General features: G+C 46.5%; 1 protein-coding gene across 1 annotated transcript; it reads right to left on the bottom strand.

Annotated features, from left to right (window-relative positions):
- Positions 1-1,698: 1,698 nt before the first annotated feature.
- Positions 1,699-23,652, bottom strand: LOC311115153 (poly(A)-specific ribonuclease PARN-like). The gene is made up of 26 exons (XM_084190359.1): positions 23,565-23,652; positions 23,276-23,353; positions 23,039-23,118; positions 22,485-22,552; positions 21,986-22,067; positions 21,766-21,826; positions 21,470-21,635; positions 19,301-19,363; positions 19,092-19,130; positions 18,756-18,798; positions 16,515-16,595; positions 16,162-16,218; positions 14,227-14,304; positions 14,070-14,113; positions 13,588-13,630; positions 13,406-13,481; positions 10,500-10,610; positions 9,370-9,439; positions 9,190-9,245; positions 8,468-8,554; positions 7,556-7,630; positions 6,747-6,942; positions 6,379-6,527; positions 5,255-5,321; positions 4,967-5,127; positions 1,699-3,596 (listed from the first exon to the last, which is right to left on the bottom strand). The coding sequence occupies exons 1-26, from the start codon at positions 23,581-23,583 to the stop codon at positions 3,550-3,552; spliced, it is 2,097 nt and encodes a 698-aa protein (XP_084046485.1). The 5' UTR covers positions 23,584-23,652; the 3' UTR covers positions 1,699-3,549.
- Between the last annotated feature and the right edge of the window lie 1,737 nt (positions 23,653-25,389).

Genomic DNA, 25,389 nt, shown 5'->3' with positions numbered 1-25,389 from the left:
TTCAGTGATTTGCTCTGATTTGTCATCCTGAGGGTCCCAGAGATTAAATGTAGCTTAGTTTTGTTTGATAAAATCCATTTTTATATTCAAATGTAGGAACTGGGTTCTACAGTTTGAACCCATGCTGCCTCCACACCCACCCCACCCAGCCATCTAGATGTGTGAAAGTTTGTGTATAAGCAATGGTCCATCATGTATGATATTCCTGGGAGTGTGTAAACTTACATTTTTGTATGTTCTCTATAGTTATGTACTTGAAAATGTATCAATTGACCAATTCGGCACATTTGGGCAGACTTGATATAAAATAGTCCAATGCTTCACTGGATCAATCTCACACATTGCTGCCATCTAGTGGCCAAAATCTAAATTGCGCCTAAACTGCAATATTATATTGTGGCCTTTCTCTTGCATTTCAAAGATGATGTAACAAAAAAAATAGAAAACAAATGTTTTTTGTTTGTATTATCTTTTACCAGATCTAATGTGTTATATTCTCCTAAATTAATTACACGTTGCCACAAACCTCAACGTGTTTCCTTTCAAATGGTATCAATATGCATTTCCTTGCTTCAGGTCCTGAGCTACAGGCAGTTTGATTTGGGTATCAGTTTAGGTGGAAAAAAAAAAAAAAGGTTAATGCGTTTGAGCCAATCAGTTGTGTTGTGACGAGGTGGGGGGCGGGGTATACAGAAGATAGCCCTATTTGGTAAAAGACCAAGTCCATATTATGGCAAGAACAGGAAAGGAAGACCCAGAGTTACCTCTGCTGCAGAGGATAAGTTCATTAGAGTTACCAGCCTCAGAAATTGCAGGCCAAATAAATGCTTCACAGAGTTCAAGTAACAGACATCTCAACATCAACTGTTCAGAGGAGACTGTGTGAATCAGGCCTTCATGGTCACAATTGTGTATTTCCCACCATAAAGCATGGAGGACGAGGTGTTATGGGGTGGGGGTGCTTTGCTGGAGACACTCATTTATTTAGAATTCAAGGCACACTTAACCAGCATGGCTACCACAGCATTCTGCAGCGATACGCCATCCCATCTGGTTTGGGCTTAGTGGGACTATGATTTGTTTTTCAACAGGACAACAACCCAACACACCTCCAGGCTGTGTAAGGGCTATTTACCAAGAAGGAGAGTGATGGAGTGCCGTTTCAGATGAACCTGGCCTCCACAATCCCCCGACCTCAACCCAACTGAGATGGTTTGGGATGAGTTGGACCGCAGAGTGAAGGAAAAGCAGCCAACAAGTGCTCAGCATATATGGGCACTCCTTCAAGACTGTTGGAAAGGCATTCCAGGTGAAGCTGGTTGAGAGAATGCCAAGTGTGCAAAGCTGTCATCAAGGCAAAGGGTGGCTATATGAAGAATATAAAATATAAAATATTTTGATTTGTTTAACACTTTCTTGGTTACTACATGATTCCATGTGTTATTTCATAGTTTATGTCTTCACTATTATTCTACAATGTAGAAAATAGTACAAATAAAGAAAAACCCTTGAATGAGTAGGTGTTCTAAAACTTTTGACCGGTGGCGTAGGTGATGTGGATCTATGTCTATACATGTTTGTGTTGAAAAATATACAAAAACTGAACTATAAGAAAACACCTATACCAAAGCCTGACAGATGTAATGTTGCCATGGATACAGAACAGTTCTAAACAAGATTAAAAAGGAACACTGGATTACTAAGAAACCTTTAATTTTTCCTGTTCATAAGGAAATATTTGTTTTAACATTTTTCATACAAAAACAGCATACGTATTCTTAACGTTGACACATTTTGCATTGAAACAATCTTTTGACACAGTTGCAGGGGAGGAGTTACAACAAGGGGGAAGTAAGACTGTAAAAGAATGACATTTTATTATAATAAACGACCACAAAAATGTCTTCCATACAAAAGTAATAATGCCACTAGACCGTCTGTTGTAAAAGACCAACCACGCCAAAACCACATCTCTCTGGTTCCGTCCCAAATGGCCCACTGTACCCTTTATAGTACACTGCACTGTACCCTTTATAGTACACTGCACTGTACCCTTTATAGTACACTGCACTGTACCCTTTATAGTACACTGCACTATACCCTTTATAGTACACTGCACTGTACCCTTTATAGTACACTGCACTGTACCCTTTATAGTACACTGCACCCTTTATAGTACACTGCACTGTACCCTTTATAGTACACTGCACTGTGCCCTTTATAGTACACTGCACTGTGCCCTTTATAGTACACTGCACTGTACCCTTTATAGTACACTGCACCCTTTATAGTACACTGCACTGTACCCTTTATAGTACACTGCACTGCACCCTTTATAGTACACTGCACTGTGCCCTTTATAGTACACTGCACTGTACCCTTTATAGTACACTGCACTATACAGGGTATAGGGGGCCATTTGGGACTCACACTTGGAGAAGGTTCTAGCAGGATTGATAAAATTAGAGGGGAGGGGGCTTTAACTTTATACATTTTTTTTTTTAAAGGAAGGACAAAAGTTATTTGAATTACAATTAAAATATTACAGCACCAGGACAATGTTACACTAGAATCAGTCAGGTGGCATTGATGGTTTAAGAGACACTTAACGGTTCACTATGAACTGGACTTGGGGACGATATTTACGGTTAAAACTAAACCGGTTTGGCACCGGCAACAGACGCAGAGGGGGGGGAAACATTTCAGACTCGGTGACAGTAACTAGGTGGTAGAGGAACCACTAGCCTGGGCTGGCGTTCAGGAGGATATCATGTAGAAACGCACACACCAGATGAATGACACTATTCCCTCTTCCATAGAACAAAGCAGCACGTCAAATCTAGATGGTGTATTTCTAGATGAATATTCTGTAACGTTGCTCCTCATGGAACACTGACCCCTGGCTGGGTACTAAATGGTACCCTATTTCCTATATAGTGCACTACTTTTTGACCAGAGCACCATGGACCCTGGTTTAAAGTAGTGCACTGTAACAGGGATAAGGCTGCCATTTGGGACAGACCCTGATGGTTAGGCGCTAAGAGCTAAGCTTGGGTGTGCGTTATGCTCTCCGTATTGAACAGCTGTCACGACATGCAGAGTAGTAACTAGCCAATCGATCACGATACGGGGGGGGGGGGGGTTTATCAAATCAAAAAAATCAGAATTGATAAACAGTGAAAGAGCAAAAATACAAATAAAAGGACAGTGAAAAATGATTGATTGTGTCCCAAATGGCAGCCTATTCAATCCATAGTGCACTACTTTCAACCAGACCCTATTGACCTTGGTTAAAAGTAGTGCACTATATAGGGAATAGGGTGCCATTTAGGAACATCCTGCTATACCACATGCTGAGGACTCCGATCATGACTTATGGCTTTAATAGGTCTCTCTCAGCCAGTCAGATAAGTGCAGCTGGGTTGAAATTTCAGGCCTAGTTCCAAACCCGGTCCTAGGGGGTAGGAGTCAAGTGCCCAGGGGTAGGAAGTAGGAACCAAGGTGGTAAGGAGAGGGACCTAGATCGGAGTCGGTGGCTGGGTTCCATCGCTACCACACCTGAGGAACTTCGAACAGAGAAGACGTGGTCTCTGCACCTAGAGGGAGGGAAAAGGGAGAGGTGAGAGAGAAGACGTGGTCTCTGCACCTAGAGGGAGGGAAAAGGGAGAGGTGAGACAGAGAGACAGTCAACCTGAGGTACACCACCGGTGATGGTGCTGTTCACAACTCTTCAATAAGGAGAAGTGGAGATCAAACTCTCTCTTGGGCTCTAACTATCAGGGTCCGTCATCAGAGGACTTTAGCTCCACAGATAAATTAAGACTATTAAGTGATTTAAACACTTTGGATGGCTCACAACTTCCTCCGGCTAAATCAAGACAAGACCAAGATACTTATTATTGGAGCCAAAGCACAGAGAGAGAACATGGCCACGCATTTTAATTCACGGGCCATAAAGATGAAAAACCTAGGTGTTATTTTAGATTTTGAACTAAATTGAATCACATTAGGATTGTGACCAACATGGCATTTTAGCACCTGAGGAACATGGCCAAGGTGGGGCTGTTTCTCTCTCAGGCTGATACAGAGAGACTCAGCCATGCTTTTATTACAAGCAGGCTTGACTACTGTAATGCTCTCCTGTCTGGTCTAACCAAGAAAGCCTTTGGTCAACTGCAAAACATACAGAATGCTGACCAAGACCAGACGGTTTTAAGGCCTCTGCACTGGCTGCCTGTGAGTTTTAGAATTAAATGTTAAGATTCTTCTATTGGTTTTTAAATCAATCCACGATTGTGCATCCCAATACATGTCAGACATGCTTTTAAGTTATGTACCCAGTAGGTCCCTCAGGTCCTCTGGCACTGGCCGTTTAACTATCCCAAAGCCTAGGGCCAAGAGGCATGGAGAGGCAGCCTTTAGTTACTATGACCCCCAGAAACTGGGGACAGCCTAGGGCCAAGAGGCATGGAGAGGCAGCCTTTAGTTACTATGACCCCCAGAAACTGGGGACAGCCTAGGGCCAAGAGGCATGGAGAGGCAGCCTTTAGTTACTATGACCCCCAGAAACTGGGGACAGCCTAGGGCCAAGAGGCATGGAGAGGCGGCCTTTAGTTACTATGACCCCCAGAAACTGGGGACAGCCTAGGGCCAAGAGGCATGGAGAGGCAGCCTTTAGTTACTATGACCCCCAGAAACTGTGGACATATTTAAAAGAGATATTAAAACACTCCTTTTTAGCGTTGCTTTTCCTCAGGCTGCTTTTTAGTCCTTCAGTTTTATTGTTATTCTTTAGTTTATCCTCTGATGTTTGTTGTGTAGTAAATATTTCTGTTTTATTTTCATTGTATTTATTAGTTTTCTCATGTGAAGCACATTGTGTTGCATTCCATGTCTGAAATGTGCTGTATTAATAAAAGCTTGATTTGATGGGGCAAGACACACTTTAAAAACACACTCGTCTCACCATCAGTCTTCCTCTTCTTGTTGTTCTTGCGGCCCTTCTTGCTCTGATTGGCTGAAGACTGCTGTTGCCAGTCGCCCGCCGCTGGATCACTAGCGTCGTCCACCGCCTCTGACCCCACCTCTTCCTGGATCGGACTCATGCTCGACGAATCAGACCCAGACCTACAGTGAAGAGCAACCAATCACAGGCATAACTTCCTTCAACGAACACCCAGGTAGTTTTTCTAGTTTAAAGCACCACTAAAAGTTCTAGATTTACATGTTCAACTGTTCACAAATCTTTACTTACTGAGTTTTCAGCCAACCTTCTGACGTCCTGCTGTCCACTACTCCTGCATACGTCCGTACACACCCCCCTGGAGGAGACAACACCACATCAGGTCTACACACCCCTAGAGACAACACCACATCAGGTCTACACACCCCCCTGGAGGAGACAACACCACATCAGGTCTACACACCCCCCTGGAGGAGACAACACCACATCAGGTCTACACACCCCTAGAGACAACACCACATCAGGTCTACACACCCCTAGAGACGACACCACATCAGGTCTACACACCCCCCTGGAGGAGACAACACCACATCAGGTCTACACCCCCCTAGAGACAACACCACATCAGGTCTACACACCCCCCTGGAGGAGACAACACCACATCAGGTCTACACCCCCCTAGAGACAACACCACATCAGGTCTACACACCCCCCTGGAGGAGACAACACCACATCAGGTCTACACACCCCCCTGGAGGAGACAACACCACATCAGGTCTACACCCCCCTAGAGACAACACCACATCAGGTCTACACACCCCCCTGGAGGAGACAACACCACATCAGGTCTACACCCCCCTAGAGACAACACCACATCAGGTCTACACACCCCCCTGGAGGAGACAACACCACATCAGGTCTACACACCCCCCTGGAGGAGACAACACCACATCAGGTCTACACACCCCTAGAGACAACACCACATCAGGTCTACACACCCCCCTGGAGGAGACAACACCACATCAGGTCTACACACCCCCCTGGAGGAGACAACACCACATCAGGTCTACACACCCCCCTGGAGGAGACGACACCACATCAGGTCTACAAACCCCTAGAGACAACACCACATCAGGTCTACACACCCCCCTGGAGGAGACGACACCACATCAGGTCTACACACCGCCCTGGAGGAGACAACACCCCTAGAGAAGACACCACATCAGGTCTACACACCCCTAGAGAAAACACCACATCAGGTCTACACACCCCTAGAGAAAACAGACCACATCAGAACAGGTGTTTCTCGATCAGTGTTTTCCTCTGAACATTCTGTTCATGATTAGTACACTGGGGATGGATATATACACTTAGTTACTGTCTGTCTCCCAGCGGGGGGCGGGGGGGGTCCTTACCGTCAGTCCTGATCTTCTTGCTGCCCGTGTCGGAGTGTGTGTGACAGTGAGCGTAGCCACTCCACCCGTCAGTGTGTGTGCTCAGTGCCCCTCCCTCCGCAGGCTGCTCCTCCTGGATAGGACTGATGCAGCGTTTCCCCGACGACTGCCTGACGCGTACAACAGAGTGCACACAAGGACCGCCTTCACATTTTAAAAAAATCAACCTGCCTTAAGAGACTCCACCGTGAACTTGTAGAACGGTGGAGCAGATTCTTTGCTTCTTTTAAATAATACAAAAAAATAACATTGACAGACGCCTTTCAAGACACTCAAGGACCAACCTTGCATTTAAAAAGTATATGAAATAAAGTGGTGTCTGTGTAAACCTGTTGTGACCGTAGCTGTATCCAGTAGGTCCATCACCAACGGTAGAGGGGGAGGTGTAGTGTGGTTTAACCCAGCCGTCCTCATCCCAGGACTGGGTAGTGTGGCCCTGGCTCTCCCTGACTTGCTGTCTGCCCTGGACGTACTCCGCATACGTCTGGATACGGTAGCTCTCCGCATAGCGACTCGTGTTAATCGCTACACAGACAGACGGAGACGGCCACACAAAGGAGAGAATGGGAGTCTAGTCAGAACGATCGCTAGAAAAATATAGAAAAATATCAACTTTTATTCATTTGAAGTGAAATGTTGAGTTTTCTAGAGCAGTGTTGCTCAACCTTTTGTGTACCAGGGTTTGGCGACAGATTGACAGGAACAGAGTGAGACCACACCAACAGTACAGCCACATAAACAGCTGGTTAATAGTAGTGCAGGAGGATTGGGTAACGTCTCTGGCAGCGCTCCACTTGGCCTGAAACAGCTGGTTAATAGTAGTGCAGGAGGATTGGGTAACGTCTCTGGCAGCGCGCCACTTGGCCTGAAACAGCTGGTTAATAGTAGTGCAGGAGGATTGGGTAACGTCTCTGGCAGCGCTCCACTTGGCCTGAAACAGCTGTTCATCCTCAACCATTTAGATTTAGGTGCAGGAACTCTGCAATAGTTCTAAGTCTTCTATAAGAGGTGCCAGAACTCAAGCAGTAGAACATTTGAGGTGCCGGCCCAAGTCAAGTCCTGGTCTCTGGGTCAAACGTAGTGCACTATATAAGGGAATAGGGTGCATGTTGGGACGCTAGTTGAGGCCAGTACTCACCGATCTGCACCTGCTCCGTCTGACTCAGAGACACAAACGCTGACGTGTCATCAATCCACGACACCTGGATGTTACCTAGGAGACATGCGGGCAGACACGGCAATTAAAAGCTGTCCTGGTGTGTGTCCCAGTTGGTAGTTACTGGTTTGTGTGGGGTTTGGTGTCCCAGTTGGTAGTTACTGGTTTGTGTGGGGTTTGGTGTCCCAGTTGGTAGTTACTGGTTTGTGTGGGGTTTGGTGACCCAGTTGGTAGTTACTGGTTTGTGTGGGGTTTGGTGTCCCAGTTGGTAGTTACTGGTTTGTGTGGGGTTTGGTGTCCCAGTTGGTAGTTACTGGTTTGTGTGGGGTTTGGTGACCCAGTTGGTAGTTACTGGTTTGTGTGGGGTTTGGTGTCCCAGTTGGTAGTTACTGGTTTGTGTGGGGTTTGGTGTCCCAGTTGGTAGTTACTGGTTTGTGTGGGGTTTGGTGTCCCAGTTGGTAGTTACTGGTTTGTGTGGGGTTTGGTGTCCCAGTTGGTAGTTACTGGTTTGTGTGGGGTTTGGTGTCCCAGTTGGTAGTTACTGGTTTGTGTGGGGTTTGGTGTCCCAGTTGGTAGTTACTGGTTTGTGTGGGGTTTGGTGTCCCAGTTGGTAGTTACTGGTTTGTGTGGGGTTTGGTGTCCCAGTTGGTAGTTACTGGTTTGTGTGGGGTTTGGTGTCCCAGTTGGTAGTTACTGGTTTGTGTGGGGTTTGGTGACCCAGTTGGTAGTTACTGGTTTGTGTGGGGTTTGGTGTCCCAGTTGGTAGAGCAGAGCACTTGCAACACCAGGGTGGTGGCTTTGATTCCCACTGGGACCACCAATGTACATTGCTTTGGATAAAAGTGTCTGCTAAACAGCATATATTATTTTCATATTATGTGGTGTGTGTCTTACCAAAGGCACTGAATAGCTGGTAGAGGTCACTGGTCTTCCACTCCTTAGGGAAGGTGACGTACAGAACATGATCCCTCTTGGGCTGGACTGTAGAGGAGGAGAGGGGGGAAGAGGGGAACAGAGATGGATAGAGAGAGAGGGGAACAGAGATGGATAGAGAGAGAGGGGAACAGAGATGGATAGAGAGAGAGGGGAACAGAGATGGATAGAGAGAGGGGAACAGAGATGGATAGAGAGAGGGGAACAGAGATGGATAGAGAGAGAGGGGAACAGAGATGGATAGAGAGAGAGGGGAACAGAGATGGATAGAGAGAGAGGGGAACAGAGATGGATAGAGAGAGGGGAACAGAGATGGATAGAGAGAGGGAAACAGAGATGGATAGAGAGAGAGGGGAACAGAGATGGATAGAGAGAGAGGGGAACAGAGATGGATAGAGAGAGAGGGGAACAGAGATGGATAGAGAGAGAGGGGAACAGAGATGGATAGAGAGAGGGGAACAGAGATGGATAGAGAGAGGGAACAAGGAACATTATTAGTTCTCACCACTGCCCAATGATGGGTTTATATACATCATTGTCACGGCCCATTTCTATATGTCATCTTTAATAAACTCTCTCCATTTTCTTTGGCTGCTGACTATACGCAGGTGAGGCAGTGTATAATACTACCGTTCTGTAGGATACGGTGTTGGACAGTATATTGTATCACATAGACTACTCACGGTCTGGTCCGCTGATGTTGAGGTAGGGGATATCTATGATCCTCATCAGGAACAGTCTGGAGAAGACATGAGACGTCAATGTAGCATTATAAGGCTTCATACACTAAGACATGTTGAGGTAGGGAATACCTACGAGTCCCCATAGGAGGTAAAGAAACTGAAGGGGAAAAAATATCTTACTTGTTGACGAAGGGTTCGATGAGTTTAGATCGGGACGGGATGTGGGCTTTGGGGGGAGTCAGGAAAGTACCTGAGGTGGAAAGAGATGAACAGCCACCGATGACAAAAACGTTACAGCTTCTACTGCTTTAGCCTATATGCCGTCACAGAGACTCCAAGCTGTCCATGCCTACGGTACTGTCCCCATCCATTTTCACTAACGGTAAGTGGTAGTGTTACCTAGGTGGCTGGCCATGGAGATGGCCTTTTCTCAATTGGATTTGCTCAACTCCTGCATCCTCTCTCGCCTCCTTCTGAAAAAGGTCGAAGGTCACGGAGGAGAGGCGGTGGAGGAGAGGGAACGTGGATGAAAACGCGCCGGTATGAAATGATCCTTCTCTACTCGCGCCACATAACGCGGATGACGTTTCCAGGGGGTGGATCTCGGAATAAATGTGTAAAGTGATGAAAACTAATGAAGGTAGTTGACATTTTCTAGATAAAACGATATGCTCCTTATGGTGAGCGCATGCTTCTCTCCTCTGACAACCTGACTGGAAGGGGGCCTGGCAGATCTTCCACCAAGGACTTAGGTAGGATACACGTGACTATCCTCAATGAAAGGTGGCTGTCGACGAGGGGAGGACACGCTTCTGTTCCCTACTCTCTCCTCGACCACGGAGGAGAGAGCGTAAGGAGGACAGACTTTTACCCAAATGAGAAAAGGCCAACGAAGCAGAGGCCAGTGATGTAGGGTTAGAGCAGTAGTAGTAGTAGTAGTAATAGTAGTAGCAGTAGTAGTAGCAGTAGTAGCAGCAGTAGTAGTAGTAGTAATAGTAGTAGTAGTAGTAGTAGTAGTAGTAGCAGCAGTAGCAGCAGTAGTAGCAGTAGTAGCAGTAGTAGTAGTAGTAGTAGCAGTAGCAGCAGTAGTAGCAGCAATAGTAATAGTAGTAGTAGTAGTAGTAGTAGTAGTAGCAGTAGCAGTGTGTATAGGTAGAGTTAGGTACCTAGGTAGTTGGCCATGGCGATGAAGCAGAGGCCAGTGATGTAGGGTTAGAGCAGTAGTAGTAGTCGTAGTAGTAGTAATAGTAGTCGTAGCAGTAGTAATAGTAGTAGCAGTAGTAGCAGTGTGTATAGGTAGAGTTAGGTACCTAGGTAGTTGGCCATGGCGATGAAGCAGAGGCCAGTGATGTAGGCATCGTAGCCCGCCTCGTGGAGCTGTTCCTGGGCTGTATCGTAGCTGGGGAAATCCTCCGCCGTCACTGGTCCATGGAAGAAAGAAGAGAAGCAGGGCTAAATCAGACACTACACTTTAATAGATGTCTCTCATTATTGTCCCTGGCCATAGACATTCCAGCAGGAGTATTCAAAAGTTCAGCAGGGACACCATTTTTCCCGCCAGAATTTCTGGGGACCCCATTTTTTTTTTTAATGACTCTAGCGACCAGTGGCATGTACTCATGGATGCCAGGGGAAGCCAGGCTTCCCCAAAAACTTTACCAATTAAAAAAAAAAAAAACATTAAATAATGTCTCTTTCGTCTCAGTTTCATAATTTTCCTTCAATTCGCTAGAGGCTGAATGTATCTCACCGGAGAAAGCATCCGAGTGTGCGAAACAGCGCCCCCTCTGTCTCAGTACGTGTAGCCCATCTATCTGATGCTGTCTGGTCATAAAGAGTATGACATTGTTGCCGACCGTAGGATTGAATGCCAGGGAAGCCAGAGAGCATTTGGCCTCCCTTGATAAAAATGACAAACCTTTCCAAGCCAAACCATATCATAACTGCTACACACAGCCTACATCATATTAGCTAAAGTAACATCATAGTCAACATAGCTAATAGAACTAATGTGCAAGTAAACTCGCTACAATCATGCAGTAACGTTACAGTGTACAGTCAAGTAAGCAGTTTAGCTCTTACACCGGCGGGCCCTGGTGGCAATACATTTATAAAACCAGAAGCTTATCTTGACTTGGAAGAGTTCCAGTGTTGGATATTCATAGCCAGCTAGCTAACATAGCATCCCTATGTTTGAGCAGGGCGTTTCAGTAGGCTAAACTAGCTAGCTGCATTTGCTAGCTAAGTAAGTGAAACTGAAAGAAAATGAACTCTTAGCTTCTCCTTTATTTAGGAAGAAATTACTTTATTAACACTGTTCAACTATTGTCTCTTTGAGTCAACTACTCACCACATTTTATGCACTGCTAGCTAGCTGTAGCTTATGCTTTCAGTACTAGATTCATTCTCTGATCCTTTGATTGGGTGGACATGTCAGTTCATGCTTGTCGTAGAATTACAATATTATGTTAAATCACATTACTTTTATATTAGAATATATTCCTATATTAGTACTTTCACAATTTCTGTTCTTCCGAGAGGAGCCTCTGAGGCTTAATGCTGACAGTTGATTTACGATGGCCTGGTGATAAGAAAACACTCCATTCCATTAGCAGTGTCTATGTTGAATGCTGGTCTGTCTGCCAGGGAGAGGAGAATCCTCCCTCCAGATTATTAATGAGCACTGGACTTCATAAATTAAGGGAAGGACTTAGTATCCCATGTTGCATTAGTGTTTCTGTATAAACAAGTAGTAAATTAACTAGAGATATTTGGCGCCATGTAAATCTTGCTGTCTGTTGCATGAGAACACAATGTACCTTTGTATAAAGTCACATCTGTTCGTCGTCACGAGGACTCAGAAAGACTAAAAAGTTGTAACCTAACCCTGCTTATTTGGGCCTTAACTCTACACCATTGGGCGACCGTTAACGCTCCATTACTGCAGTAATGATTAATAAAGTTTGATGGTTATGAAGAAATCTAAAAGTCTCTCTTTTGGTTAGAATAATTACCACGACATGCTGCAAGAGCTTTGATAGGTTGGAGGACGTCCTCCGGATGTTGGTCATAACTGTTTAAGTCTATGGAAGGGGGTGAGAACCATGAGCCTCATAGGTTTTGTATTTAAGTCAATGTACCCAAAGGAGGACAGAAGCTAGCTGTCCTCCAGCTACACCCTATAGAGTGCTGTTGAGGCTACTGTAGACCTTCTTTGCAAAAATAGTGTGTTTTAATCAATTATTTGGTAACGCGATATTATATTTAGTATAGTTTTATCTAAAAAGGATAACTTTTATGTTTTACAATTTTTATGAAATTCAAATATGTACTTTTTTTTTTCCCTGGCTTGGCTTCCCCAGTGATCTAATGACGATAAACGTAGATTTTTGTTAGTATATGGTCCCATACAATAATCTGTAAAAAGGCAACCCCACTGCAGTTGCCCTGGGGTCGCTTCCCCGACTTGGAATACCACTGCATTACAGTATCTACACAGGTCCAATAGATCAATGGTTCTCAACCTTTCTTGGTTACTTATACCAGCAAGTACATGTGGCTCTGTCTGGAGTACCCCTGAAGTACTCCCTCTTGCATTCTACCAGTAAACCTATGGTCTTCATCAGTCTTCAAGTACCCGCTGTGGATAAGCCAAGTACCCCCAGGGGGTTCTACTATCCCTGGTTGGGAACCACCGCTATAGATTTTTGTCCCTTACCATAAACATAGGTTGATTAAGTTAGATTTGTACACAAATGTACCAACATTTCTATTATGTGTCAATTGTTGTATGATTAGTTAATGCGATTATGTAGTTATTTTGTTAGATACATCTCCCTATTAGCTGAATTCTTATTTTTCCAAAGCCATTTTAGCCTTCGAGCTAGCTGTTTGATCATTAGCTGCCGCGCTAGCTGTTTGATCATTAGCTGCCGCGCTAGCTGTTCGACCATTAGCTGCCGCGCTAGCTGTTCGACCATTAGCTGCCGCGCTAGCTGTTCGACCATTAGCTGCCGCGCTAGCTGTTCGATCATTAGCTGCCGCGCTAGCCGTTCGATCATTAGCTGCCGCGCTAGCCGTTCGATCATTAGCTGCCGCGCTAGCCGTTCGATCATTAGCTGCCGCGCTAGCCGTTCGATCATTAGCTGCCGCGCTAGCTGCTAGCTTCTGAAATAGCTTACTCTTAAATATGGTGTAGTTGTAAATGTTCTCTTACCAACTTTAGGAGGTTTGAAGGGGCTCTCTTTCAGCTGTTTCTGCAGCTCTGCTAGAGATGTGATGTTGATCAACTCCTAGAGGGGTTACAATAACATTTCACAATAAATACTATTCAGATTTCAACAGGGGTTTCCTTACATCGTTTTTAAACTAACATCTAAATACTTTAAATATTATTACCTTGAAAGGTTGTGTTGTGGCCATGAGCTTGGTGTCCAACAGCCTGAGAAGAGGATAGAGGAGATACTTTATTGTCCATTGGTTAGAGCGGAATGTCTGCCTTTCCCAACAGCCCCAGATACGCGCGTTGAGAGGCAACGTGTTGACAGGGAGGCAACGCGTTGAGAGGCACAGGATCAGACGCAATTGCAGCGCTCCTGGATCGAAAACATGTGGTGGGTTAAGTGCCTTGCACAATGGCAGGAGACGGTATATGGGATCAGACCAGCAGCCTTTCCAGCTGCCAGTTCATTCCCATTTGTGTCGCCGGCCTTTCCGGCTGCTGGTCCACCATTCCAACCTCTAGGCTACTGGAGAAGTTTATAGATTAACAGTACACCAGATAAATAGACAGACTCCCAGAGAGATTAGGTCAAAGTAGTGGTAAGCCTTGTCGGAGCCAGAACGGCCCATAGAGAGAAGTAGCAGCAGTATGTCTTTACCTGGGGAAGACACACTGAGTGACCTCTTTAAAGTCATTCAGGTCCTGTGGGGGAAAAAATAAAAGACTGTTTGTCAAACAGGAAAGAAACAAGGTTCGATTCTAAACCATTGCGTGCGCATGTCTGCGATGTTCATCTAATTGGTGCGTGTTTGTACCTCTGGCAGTACGCAGTAGAACTGATGGATGGTATGCATGACATCCAACAGCATGTTGTGGCCAACCACCAACTTTCCCTGTGTTGGAGAGAGGGTGAAAAGAGATGAGTCCCATCCTAAAAGGTATAAAATAGTATAGCACCCAAGTGAGAAAAAGGAGAACTCACTCAACTAAAATATTCCTTATAGTTTCAGTGCTGGATTGCAAAAGCAGCTGGCATATACAGTGGGGAGAACAAGTATTTGATACACTGCCGATTTTGCAGGTTTTCCTACTTACAAAGCATGTAGAGGTCTGTAATTTTTATCATAGGTACACTTCAACTGTGAGAGACGGAATCTAAAACAAAAATCCAGAAAATCACATTGAATGATTTTTAAGTAATTAATTTGCATTTTATTGCATGACATAAGTATTTGATACATCATAAAAGCAGAACTTAATATTTGGTACAGAAACCTTTGTTTGCAATTACAGAGATCATACGTTTCCTGTAGGTCTTGACGAGGTTTGCACACACTGCAGCAGGGATTTTGGCCCACTCCTCCATACAGACCTTCTCCAGATCCTTCAGGTTTCGGGGCTGTCGCTGGGCAATACGGACTTTCAGCTCCCTCCAAAGATGTTCTATTGGGTTCAGGTCTGGAGACTGGCTAGGCCACTCCAGGACCTTGAGATGCTTCTTACGGAGCCACTCCTTAGTTGCCCTGGCTGTGTGTTTCGGGTCGTTGTCATGCTGGAATACCCAGCCACGACCCATCTTCAATGCTCTTACTGAGGGAAGGAGGTTGTTGGCCAAGATCTCGCGATACATGGCCCCATCCATCCTCCCCTCAATACGGTGCAGTCATCCTGTCCCCTTTGCAGAAAAGCATCCCCAAAGAATGATGTTTCCACCTCCATGCTTCACAGTTGGGATGGTGTTCTTGGGGTTGTACTCATCCTTCTTCTTCCTACAAACACGGCGAGTGGAGTTTAGACCAAAAAGCTCTATTTTTGTCTCATCAGACGACATGACCTTCTCCCATTCCTCCTCTGGATCATCCAGATGGTCATTGGCAAACTGTAGACGGGCCTGGACATGTGCTGGCTTGAGCAGAGGGACCTTGCGTGCGCTGCAGGATTTTAATCCATGACGGCGTAGTGTGTTACTAATGGTTTTCTTTGAGACTGTGGTCCCAGCTCTCTTCAGGTCATTGACCAGGTCCTGCCGTGTAGTTCTGGGCTGATCCCTCACCTTCCTCATGATCATTGATGCCCCACGAGGTGAGATCTTGCATGGAGCCCCAGACCGAGGGTGATTGACCTTCATCTTGAACTTCTTCCATTTTCTAATAATTGCGCCAACAGTTGTTGCCTTCTCACCAAGCTGCTTGCCTATTGTCCTGTAGCCCATCCCAGCCTTGTGCAGGTCTACAATTTTATCCCTGATGTCCTTACACAGCTCTCTGGTCTTGGCCATTGTGGAGAGGTTGGAGTCTGTTTGATTGAGTGTGTGGACAGGTGTCTTTTATACAGGTAACAAGTTCAAACAGGTGCAGTTAATATAGGTAATGAGTGGAGAACAGGAGGGCTTCTTAAAGAAAAACTAACAGGTCTGTGAGAGCCGGAATTCTTACTGGTTGGTAGGTGATCAAATACTTATGTCATGCAATAAAATGCAAATTAATTATTTAAAAAATCATACAATGTGTTTTTCTGGATTGTTGTTTTAGATTCCGTCTCTCACAGTTGAAGTGTACCTATGATGAAAATTACAGACCTCTACATGCTTTGTAAGTAGGAAAACCTGCAAAATCGGCAGTGTATCAAATACTTGTTCTCCCCACTGTACGTCGCAACATAACAGAAGATACAGATAAAACAAAGCAACAATTTGATAACAGGTTGTCAGGAACTCCGGTATTTGATAACAGGTTGTCAGGGTAACTCACAGATTTGGAGATTGCGTGTATGACCCTGGAGAATCCCACAGCGTCATTCAGCTCCTCCTGTAAAGATTGACACGGGTCATGTTCAGTAGGAAACATGGCAAAACGTCGCAAAGAAAAACTACAAAGAAATGTCTCTTATTGGACAAGTAATCTCCCAGATTCAAAACGTTACCTCCTGATCATGTTTATTCAGGGGGGGTGAAGGTTTGGAACATTTCCAAGAAGAAATGTAACGTTTGCTTTTTAGAGACGGTAGAAGGAAATTCAGCTGGTCATGTCACTTTGTCGTTACTGTGTTTAGACCGTCTCCGTTTAGTTGGTTTGCTTTTTAGAGACAGTAGAAGGAACGTCACCTGTTCTCTCTCCTGTTTCTGCCGTTCTCTCCTCTTCCGCTCCTCATCGTCCACCTTGCTGATCTGGATGTAGCGCTCTTTCTGAAACACCAGATATCAGAATATAATATAGAATACATGATGTATGTTAAACACCATATATCAGAATATAATATAGAATACATGATGTATGTTAAACACCAGATATCAGAATATAATATAGAATACATGATGCATGTTAAACACCAGATATCCGAATATAATATAGAATACATTATGCATGTTAAACACCAGATATCAGAATATAATATACAATACATGATGCATGTTAAACACCAGATATCCGAATATAATATAGAATACATGATGTATGTTAAACACCAGATATCCGAATATAATATAGAATACATGATGTATATTAAACACCAGATATCAGAATATAATATAGAATACATGATGTATGTTAAACACCAGATAACCGAATATAATATAGAATACATGATGTATGCTGTGTCTATACTGTACATAAACCGACTGACTGGAGACACTCCCACAGTACGACAGACTCACATCACATGACACATGATAGTATTTCTGTGCTCTAAGCATTGCGTTGTGCCTTCTAGATCTGGATGTACTGCTCTTTCCGGAACACAACACCATATATAATATAAACATACATGTGTTTATAACGTATACAAACATACACCTCACTCTGTCCAGAGACAAAAAAGGCCCTCTAAGCACAGGTATACTCCAGAGAAAAGAAATGCCTTTCATTCATCCTGATGACCGACATGTAGAAAAATCCCAGAGTAACTCGACCAGAGGTATAAAAGAACGTTTTTCAAATGGAGCAGTAAACTAAATAGTTGAAAACGGTATCACGCGTCACATCCTCTCACTTAAATGGTTTTCAAACCTCTCCTCGGGGGACACCCTTCGACGTTCCACTATTCTGCTGCAGCCCTGAAGTAGCGCACAGTTGCAAACGGACAGTTTCTCAATGTTAAAGGAGTTTATATTGGACAAATTCAGGTAGGCCCCTTCCAGTTGTATTCAGTTTGGTTCCCTAGTCACCATATAAAGGGCTTGGTGACAAGCTGAATCAGGTGTGCTCGTTCTGGAAAAGATCAAATCCATGGAACGGCTGGGGGGTCCCAGAGGAGAGGTTGGAGAACGGCTGGGGGGTCCCAGAGGAGAGGTTGGAGAACGGCTGGGGGGTCCCAGAGGAGAGGTTGGAGAACGGCTGGGGGGTCCCAGAGGAGAGGTTGGAGAACGGCTGGGGGGTCCCAGAGGAGAGGTTGGAGAACGGCTGGGGGGTCCCAGAGGAGAGGTTGGAGAACGGCTGGGGGGTCCCAGAGGAGAGGTTGGAGAACGGCTGGGGGGTCCCAGAGGAGAGGTTGGAGAACGGCTGGGGGTCCCAGAGGAGAGGTTGGAGAACGGCTGGGGGTCCCAGAGGAGAGGTTGGAGAACGGCTGGGGGGTCCCAGAGGAGAGGTTGGAGAACTGCTGGGGGTCCCAGAGGAGAGGTTGGAGAACGGCTGGGGGGTCCCTGAGGAGAGGTTGGAGAACGGCTGGGGGGTCCCAGAGGAGAGGTTGGAGAACGGCTGGGGGGTCCCAGAGGAGAGGTTGGAGAACGGCTGGGGGGTCCCTGAGGAGAGGTTGGAGAACGGCTGGGGGGTCCCTGAGGAGAGGTTGGAGAACGGCTGGGGGGTCCCTGAGGAGAGGTTGGAGAACGGCTGGGGGGTCCCTGAGGAGAGGTTGGAGAACGGCTGGGGGGTCCCAGAGGAGAGGTTGGAGAACGGCTGGGGGGTCCCAGAGGAGAGGTTGGAGAACGGCTGGGGGGTCCCAGAGGAGAGGTTGGAGAACGACTAGCTAGCACACTTACCTTCTCTGTCTCCAAGGTCTCTACGTGAAGGCCCTTTGGGAACGACTAGCTAGCACACTTACCTTCTCTGTCTCCAAGGTCTCTACGTGAAGGCCCTTTGGGAACGACTAGCTAGCACACTTACCTTCTCTGTCTCCAAGGTCTCTACGTGAAGGCCCTTTGGGAACGACTAGCTAGCACACTTACCTTCTCTGTCTCCAAGGTCTCTACGTGAAGGCCCTTTGGGAACGACTAGCTAGCACACTTACCTTCTCTGTCTCCAAGGTCTCTACGTGAAGGCCCTTTGGGAACGACTAGCTAGCACACTTACCTTCTCTGTCTCCAAGGTCTCTACGTGAAGGCCCTTTGGGAACGACTAGCTAGCACACTTACCTTCTCTGTCTCCAAGGTCTCTACGTGAAGGCCCTTTGGGAACCTATCGGAGATTAGATCAACATTAGCCTTCTATAAAGACACTTCATCTCTGTACAATATACACACACACAGTACTAGAAATGTATAAACTAACATTTTATGATTAACATTAACTGTCACTAAGCAGCGTAAAACGACGGTAATAAACACCAATTAGTTTTAGAAATATCAGAATGTAAACAAACAGTTAAAAAGCGGCCTTCATTCATCTCCCTGTATTCTTGGGGTGGAACACTGAATTCTATCTGCAGAGTTCAACAACACTGCTGCTCTTGAAGGAGAGCCAGTACTTACTTCCAGTTGAGTGTCTGGTAGATCAGTTTCCTCTGAAACCTGGAGCAGAGCAGAGAAAATAACAGGAGGAATGGAGTTTGTAAATAAACAAAACAACGGTAAATGTTGCTGGGGGATCAGGAGAGCCATGTTTACATGGTAAAGCCCTTTGAGACTGAAGAAAGTGCTGTATAAATGCACATTCATCTCACACACACACGTTTCTTTACCCAGTGCAGGGCTCCAGGTCCACAGTCTTCTCTGAGGTAGTGAACAGCGATTCCACCTTCTCTCTGCAAGGGACAAGAGGCAGGAGGAAGACTTAACAAAAAACGACTACAGGGATGCATTCAGGGCTGGAGCTGAATGGTGGTGTACGGGCTGTTAAAATGGATTTCTGCTCCGCTAGACATAAAATCAGTCCCATGTGACTTCACTGTGGACCGTAGGACAGGTTCCACACTGAGGCTGTAACTTCTGTTTGGAGGAGTTTAAACCACGCCTTATATAAAGGAGCAAATATGAAGGAACTGGTGTCAGCAGATGGCTAGGGAAAGGGGCTAGGGGTGGATGGAGGAACTGGTGTCAGCAGATGGCTAGGGAAAGGGGCTAGGGGTGGATGAGGAACTGGTGTCAGCAGATGGCTAGGGAAAGGGGCTAGGGGTGGATGAGGAACTGGTGTCAGCAGATGGCTAGGGAAAGGGGCTAGGGGTGGATGAGGAACTGGTGTCAGCAGATGGCTAGTGAAAGGGGCTAGGGGTGGATGAGGAACTGGTGTCAGCAGATGGCTAGGGAAAGGGGCTAGGGGTGGATGGAGGAACTGGTGTCAGCAGATGGCTAGGGAAAGGGGCTAGGGGTGGATGGAGGAACTGGTGTCAGCAGGTGGCTAGGGAAAGGGGCTAGGGGTGGATGGAGGAACTGGTGTCAGCAGATGGCTAGGGAAAGGGGCTAGGGGTGGATGAGGAACTGGTGTCAGCAGATGGCTAGGGAAAGGGGCTAGGGGTGGATGAGGAACTGGTGTCAGCAGATGGCTAGGGAAAGGGGCTAGGGGTGGATGAGGAACTGGTGTCAGCAGATGGCTAGTGAAAGGGGCTAGGGGTGGATGGAGGAACTGGTGTCAGCAGATGGCTAGGGAAAGGGGCTAGGGGTGGATGGAGGAACTGGTGTCAGCAGATGGCTAGGGAAAGGGGCTAGGGGTGGATGGAGGAACTGGTGTCAGCAGATGGCTAGGGAAAGGGGCTAGGGGTGGATGGAGGAACTGGTGTCAGCAGATGGCTAGGGAAAGGGGCTAGGGGTGGATGAGGAACTGGTGTCAGCAGATGGCTAGGGAAAGGGGCTAGGGGTGGATGAGGAACTGGTGTCAGCAGATGGCTAGGGAAAGGGGCTAGGGGTAGATGAGGAACTGGTGTCAGCAGATGGCTAGGGAAAGGGGCTAGGGGTGGATGGAGGAACTGGTGTCAGCAGGTGGCTAGGGAAAGGGGCTAGGGGTGGATGGAGGAACTGGTGTCAGCAGATGGCTAGGGAAAGGGGCTAGGGGTGGATGAGGAACTGGTGTCAGCAGATGGCTAGGGAAAGGGGCTAGGGGTGGATGAGGAACTGGTGTCAGCAGATGGCTAGGGAAAGGGGCTAGGGGTGGATGAGGAACTGGTGTCAGCAGATGGCTAGGGAAAGGGGCTAGGGGTGGATGGAGGAACTGGTGTCAGCAGGTGGCTAGGGAAAGGGGCTAGGGGTGGATGAGGAACTGGTGTCAGCAGATGGCTAGGGAAAGGGGCTAGGGGTGGATGGAGGAACTGGTGTCAGCAGATGGCTAGGGAAAGGGGCTAGGGGTGGATGAGGAACTGGTGTCAGCAGATGGCTAGGGAAAGGGGCTAGGGGTGGATGAGGAACTGGTGTCAGCAGATGGCTAGGGAAAGGGGCTAGGGGTGGATGAGGAACTGGTGTCAGCAGGTGGCTAGGGAAAGGGGCTAGGGGTGGGTGAGGAACTGGTGTCAGCAGATGGCTAGGTAAAGGGGCTAGGGGTGGATGAGGAACTGGTGTCAGCAGATGGCTAGGGAAAGGGGCTAGGGGTGGATGAGGAACTGGTGTCAGCAGATGGCTAGGGAAAGGGGCTAGGGATGGATGAGGAACTGGTGTCAGCAGGTGGCTAGGGAAAGGGGCTAGGGGTGGATGAGGAACTGGTGTCAGCAGATGGCTAGGTAAAGGGGCTAGGGGTGGGTGAGGAACTGGTGTCAGCAGATGGCTAGGGAAAGGGGCTAGGGGTGGATGAGGAACTGGTGTCAGCAGATGGCTAGGGAAAGGGGCGGATTTGGGACCAGGCTCTCGTCTCTCATACCACTCCGTTACCACATGCAACTACAGTCTAAAGTTCTAACTAGCAATGGGAGTCAGGTTTAACTTACATCACTCGTCCGATGTACTCCCTGTGCTCCTCTGGGATGCTGCCAGGGCCTTTGTTGGAGTTGGGGGAGATGTAGGAGGGGTTTCCTGATCCGTTACTCTGACTCCGCCTCTCCTCATATTGCTCCCGCAGCTGCACTTCCTCTTCCTGGTTCAGGTACGGGATCCCTATGGCAACCAGAAAAGGAGGCAGGGTTAGATAGCTAGGTGTCAGCTAGGTTAGCTTCAATCAATAAATCAAATCATCTTTATTGTCCCAGTTAGGATTTCTTTGGCAACCAGACAGAATGCCTCCTACCGTGACGGAACACTTTGTTGAAGTCAAAACCCTGACTGGCCAGAAAGTCTATGCTGGAACTCTGAAATAACAAACAATCATATTTAACAAAACACCACCAGGAGCAACATGGGTCCTATGTTTGTTTTCTATTTCTGTAGCAAACGTTTTAAAACATTTCCCGTTGCATGCCCTAATGACTACCACCCGGATTAAATAAGACAGACCAAGGTTTTCTAACCTGGCAGATGAACTTGATGTCTGGTGAGGTTCTGTTGAATGGCTTTGGGAATATATAAAAATTAAAAGTCTTTATGACGTACCTGTGGGACAAAAACACAGGGAGAGAGAACAGCAGGTCAGGTAGGTTAAACATGACTATAGCCTGCATAGATATCACATTCAAAATGGCTGACTAAGTCTTCTATTTAATACTAAATCAGCGTTCTATTTAATTATGTGACAGCCTGGTCCCAGATCTGTGTTTCAGACACAACCCGTTTGGCATGACAGTAAACCAACACAGCAGAGAAGAGTTGGCTTAAGCACAAACTGATCTGGAGTCAGGTCAGGGGTCGTATGCGTCAAGATTATCTAAGTAAGAGGGCAGATATAGGGTCAGGTCCATGTAGTCTCATTCGGTATGATCCGAAAGGCTAAAAACTGATCCTAAATCAGCACTCCTACTCATTGTGGTGAAGGAAGGAAGGTTAAATCTAAGAAAGAAAGGTCCCACTCACTTGGACTCTGCCTGGTCATATGTGAATGTACACAGTCCAAACTGAAACAGCAAGAAGTCCATGGAATGCTGCAAGGGGGTTGAGAGGGGGTGGAGAGAGCCAGAGGGAGAGATACAAACGTATAGATGTAAAGCCTGACCGCTAGCACATGACCTTGTTGTGGCCCACAAGGGGCCATACATGTAGACTCCAGTAATCAAAACACCGGAAAACCATAATGAAATTCAGCCATGAAATAAAAAAAGTTGTGCGAGTTACCTCGCTATACTATTAGTTATATAGTTACTGACTCAGTACCCGACCGACACCGACAGTTGTAACCAGAGCCATATACTTAGTGTTAGGAAATATTTTAGAATATTGTTCTAATTCTAGACATTCAGTTACATAGCATAGTTAAATATTCCCCCATGTAATGTTAACGGGGACCTAACATGGCTGCCATAAAATGTTGTAGTGTCATGTAAATCATGCACCATAATGCAGAAACCGCATTGCCCCAACTCTAAACGCATGCCTCTGGCTCTAACGAGTTAGCATCTCTTGACCATTACCTTTTTTAGCTTCATGTAGCGCTCCTCTGGCGTGTCCAACCCGTTAGTTAGTGCGCTGACGTTGGGCCCATCGCTAATACCTGAAGTCGAAAATAGCGTATTAGCTACTATATCACTCAGTTCAAAACCGACTGCGTGTGTGGCTTGTAGCAGCCACGGAGACGGGTTGGCCAGCGAGCTAGCTAAATTGTAACTAGAAATGTTTGCTAGTTAAATAGTTAGCTAACAAGGGCTTACCTGAAAATTCCCCATCGATTGCGAGAAAGTCCGCTTCATCTATTGCGCTGTACACAGTGCTTAAACTGTCTTTGAAATCTGTAATACAAATACAACAATCAGCCAGTTTGTGGTACACTCAACGTGCTAGCTAGCTAGCGGGTTAGCATTCGCAACCTCGCGGACATGAACGGAATCATATTTTTGCTATTCTTCGGGGAGAAACGACAGCTAACGTTGTGTATCTAATAGCATATTAATATAATCTTGGTGTATATTATCTATATGGGTGCATAAAGAGGTTAATTACTTGTTCGTGTCACCTCCATCCCTTCAGAAAAACAAAAATACAATGTATCAACCCGCCGCTGTCGCTCAAGTGGATTTTAACCTTTTCCTAAGAACACTTCCGGCGTAGTGACGTGTTTGACACGACGTCACTCAAACATATGGCTATTACAAAATAAAAGCCGTATGATGCACGAATCACGATTATGCGCTTTTTAGCTCGAATGTACATTATGGGTTTATTAAACGCACGGTGAGCAGAACTGAACTTGTTATAATGAGTGTGTCCCCCCCCATTTTGAATAGCAATTTCAATGTTTCTTATCATGTCAGAGAGTTGCACGCCTCCTCAAAAAACCTACACTCGATCCCTCCGATGTCAACAACTACAGACCAGTATCCCTTCTTTCTTTTCTCTCCAAAACTCTTGAGCGTGCCGTCTCTAGCCAACTCTCCTGCTATCTCTCTCAGAATGACCTTCTTGATCCAAACCAGTCAGGTTTCAAGACTGGTCATTCAACTGAGACTGCTCTTCTCTGTGTCACGGAGGCTCTCCGCACAGCTAAAGCTAACTCTCTCTCCTCTGCTCTTATCCTTCTAGACCTATCTGCTGCCTTTGATACTGTGAACCATCAGATCCTCCTCTCCACCCTCTCCGAGTTGGGCATCTACGGCGCTGCTCACTCTTGGATTGCGTCCTACCTGACAGGTCGCTCCTACCAGGTGGCGTGGCGAGAATCTGTCTCCGCACCATGTGCTCTCACCCCTGGTGTCCCCCAGGGCTCAGTTCTAGGCCTTCTCCTATTCTCTCTATACACCAAGTCACTTGGCTCTGTCATATCCTCACATGGTCTCTCCTATCATTGCTACGCAGACGACACACAATTAATTTTCTGATAACCAGGTGGCGAATCGCATCTCTGCATGTCTGGCAGACATATCAGTGTGGATGTCGGATCACCACCTCAAGCTGAACCTCGGCAAGACGGAGCTGCTCTTCCTCCCGGGGAAGGACTGCCCGCTCCATGATCTCGCCATCACGGTTGACAACTCCATTGTGTCCTGCAGGTTCATGCTCTACAACATTCGCAGAGTACGACCCTACCTTACACAGAAAGCGGCACAGGTCCTAATCCAGGCACTTGTCATCTCCCGTCTGGATTACTGCAACTCGCTGTTGGCTGGGCTCCCTGCCTGTGCCATTAAACCCCTACAACTTATCCAGAACGCTGCAGCCCGTCTGGTGTTCAACCTTCCCAAGTTCTCTCATGTCATCCCGCTCCTCCGCACACTCCACTGGCTTCCAGTTGAGGCTCGCATCTACTACAAGACCATGGTGCTTGCCTACAGAGCTGTGAGGGGAATGGCACCTCCTTACCTTCAGGCTCTGATCAGACCCTACACCCAAACGAGGGCACTACGTTCATCCACCTCTGGCCTGCTGGCCCCCCTACCTCTACGGAAGCACAGTTCCCACTCAGCCCAGTCAAAGCTATTCGCTGCTCTGGCACCCCAATGGTGGAACAATCTCCCCCACGACGCCAGGACAGCGGAGTCACTGGCCACCTTCCGGAGACACTTGAAACCCTACCTCTTTAAGGAATACCTGGAATAGTATAAAAGTAATCCTTCTACTCCCCCCACATAAAAAAAAAAAAAGTGGTTGTCCCACTGGCTATCATAAATTGAATGCACCAATTCGTAAGTCGCTCTGGATAAGAGCGTCTGCTAAATGATGTAAATGTAACGTCATCAAGGGTCACTCAATGCAAAAGCACAAAACTCTGCCATGAAAGACACACTGAAATGAAGATCCACATTTTTTAGATAGGTGACAAATAAAGGTA

This window comes from Coregonus lavaretus (genome assembly GCF_964263955.1).
Source record: "Coregonus lavaretus genome assembly, contig: HAP1_SCAFFOLD_200, whole genome shotgun sequence".
Taxonomy (NCBI): domain Eukaryota; kingdom Metazoa; phylum Chordata; class Actinopteri; order Salmoniformes; family Salmonidae; genus Coregonus; species Coregonus lavaretus.
Note: the sequence above shows the minus strand (reverse complement) of the source record. Positions and strands in the feature narration are given on the sequence as shown.

What these genes read in the sequence shown, in the direction of transcription:
- LOC311115153 (XM_084190359.1), bottom strand. An exon ending in TACACGCAATCTCCAAATCT is followed by an intron (nt 14,305 to 16,161) that starts GTGAGTTACCCT and finishes TCTCCAACACAG; the next exon opens with GGAAAGTTGGTGGTTGGCCA. An exon ending in ATCGAACCCTTCGTCAACAA is followed by an intron (nt 9,246 to 9,369) that starts GTAAGATATTTT and finishes TGTCTTCTCCAG; the next exon opens with ACTGTTCCTGATGAGGATCA.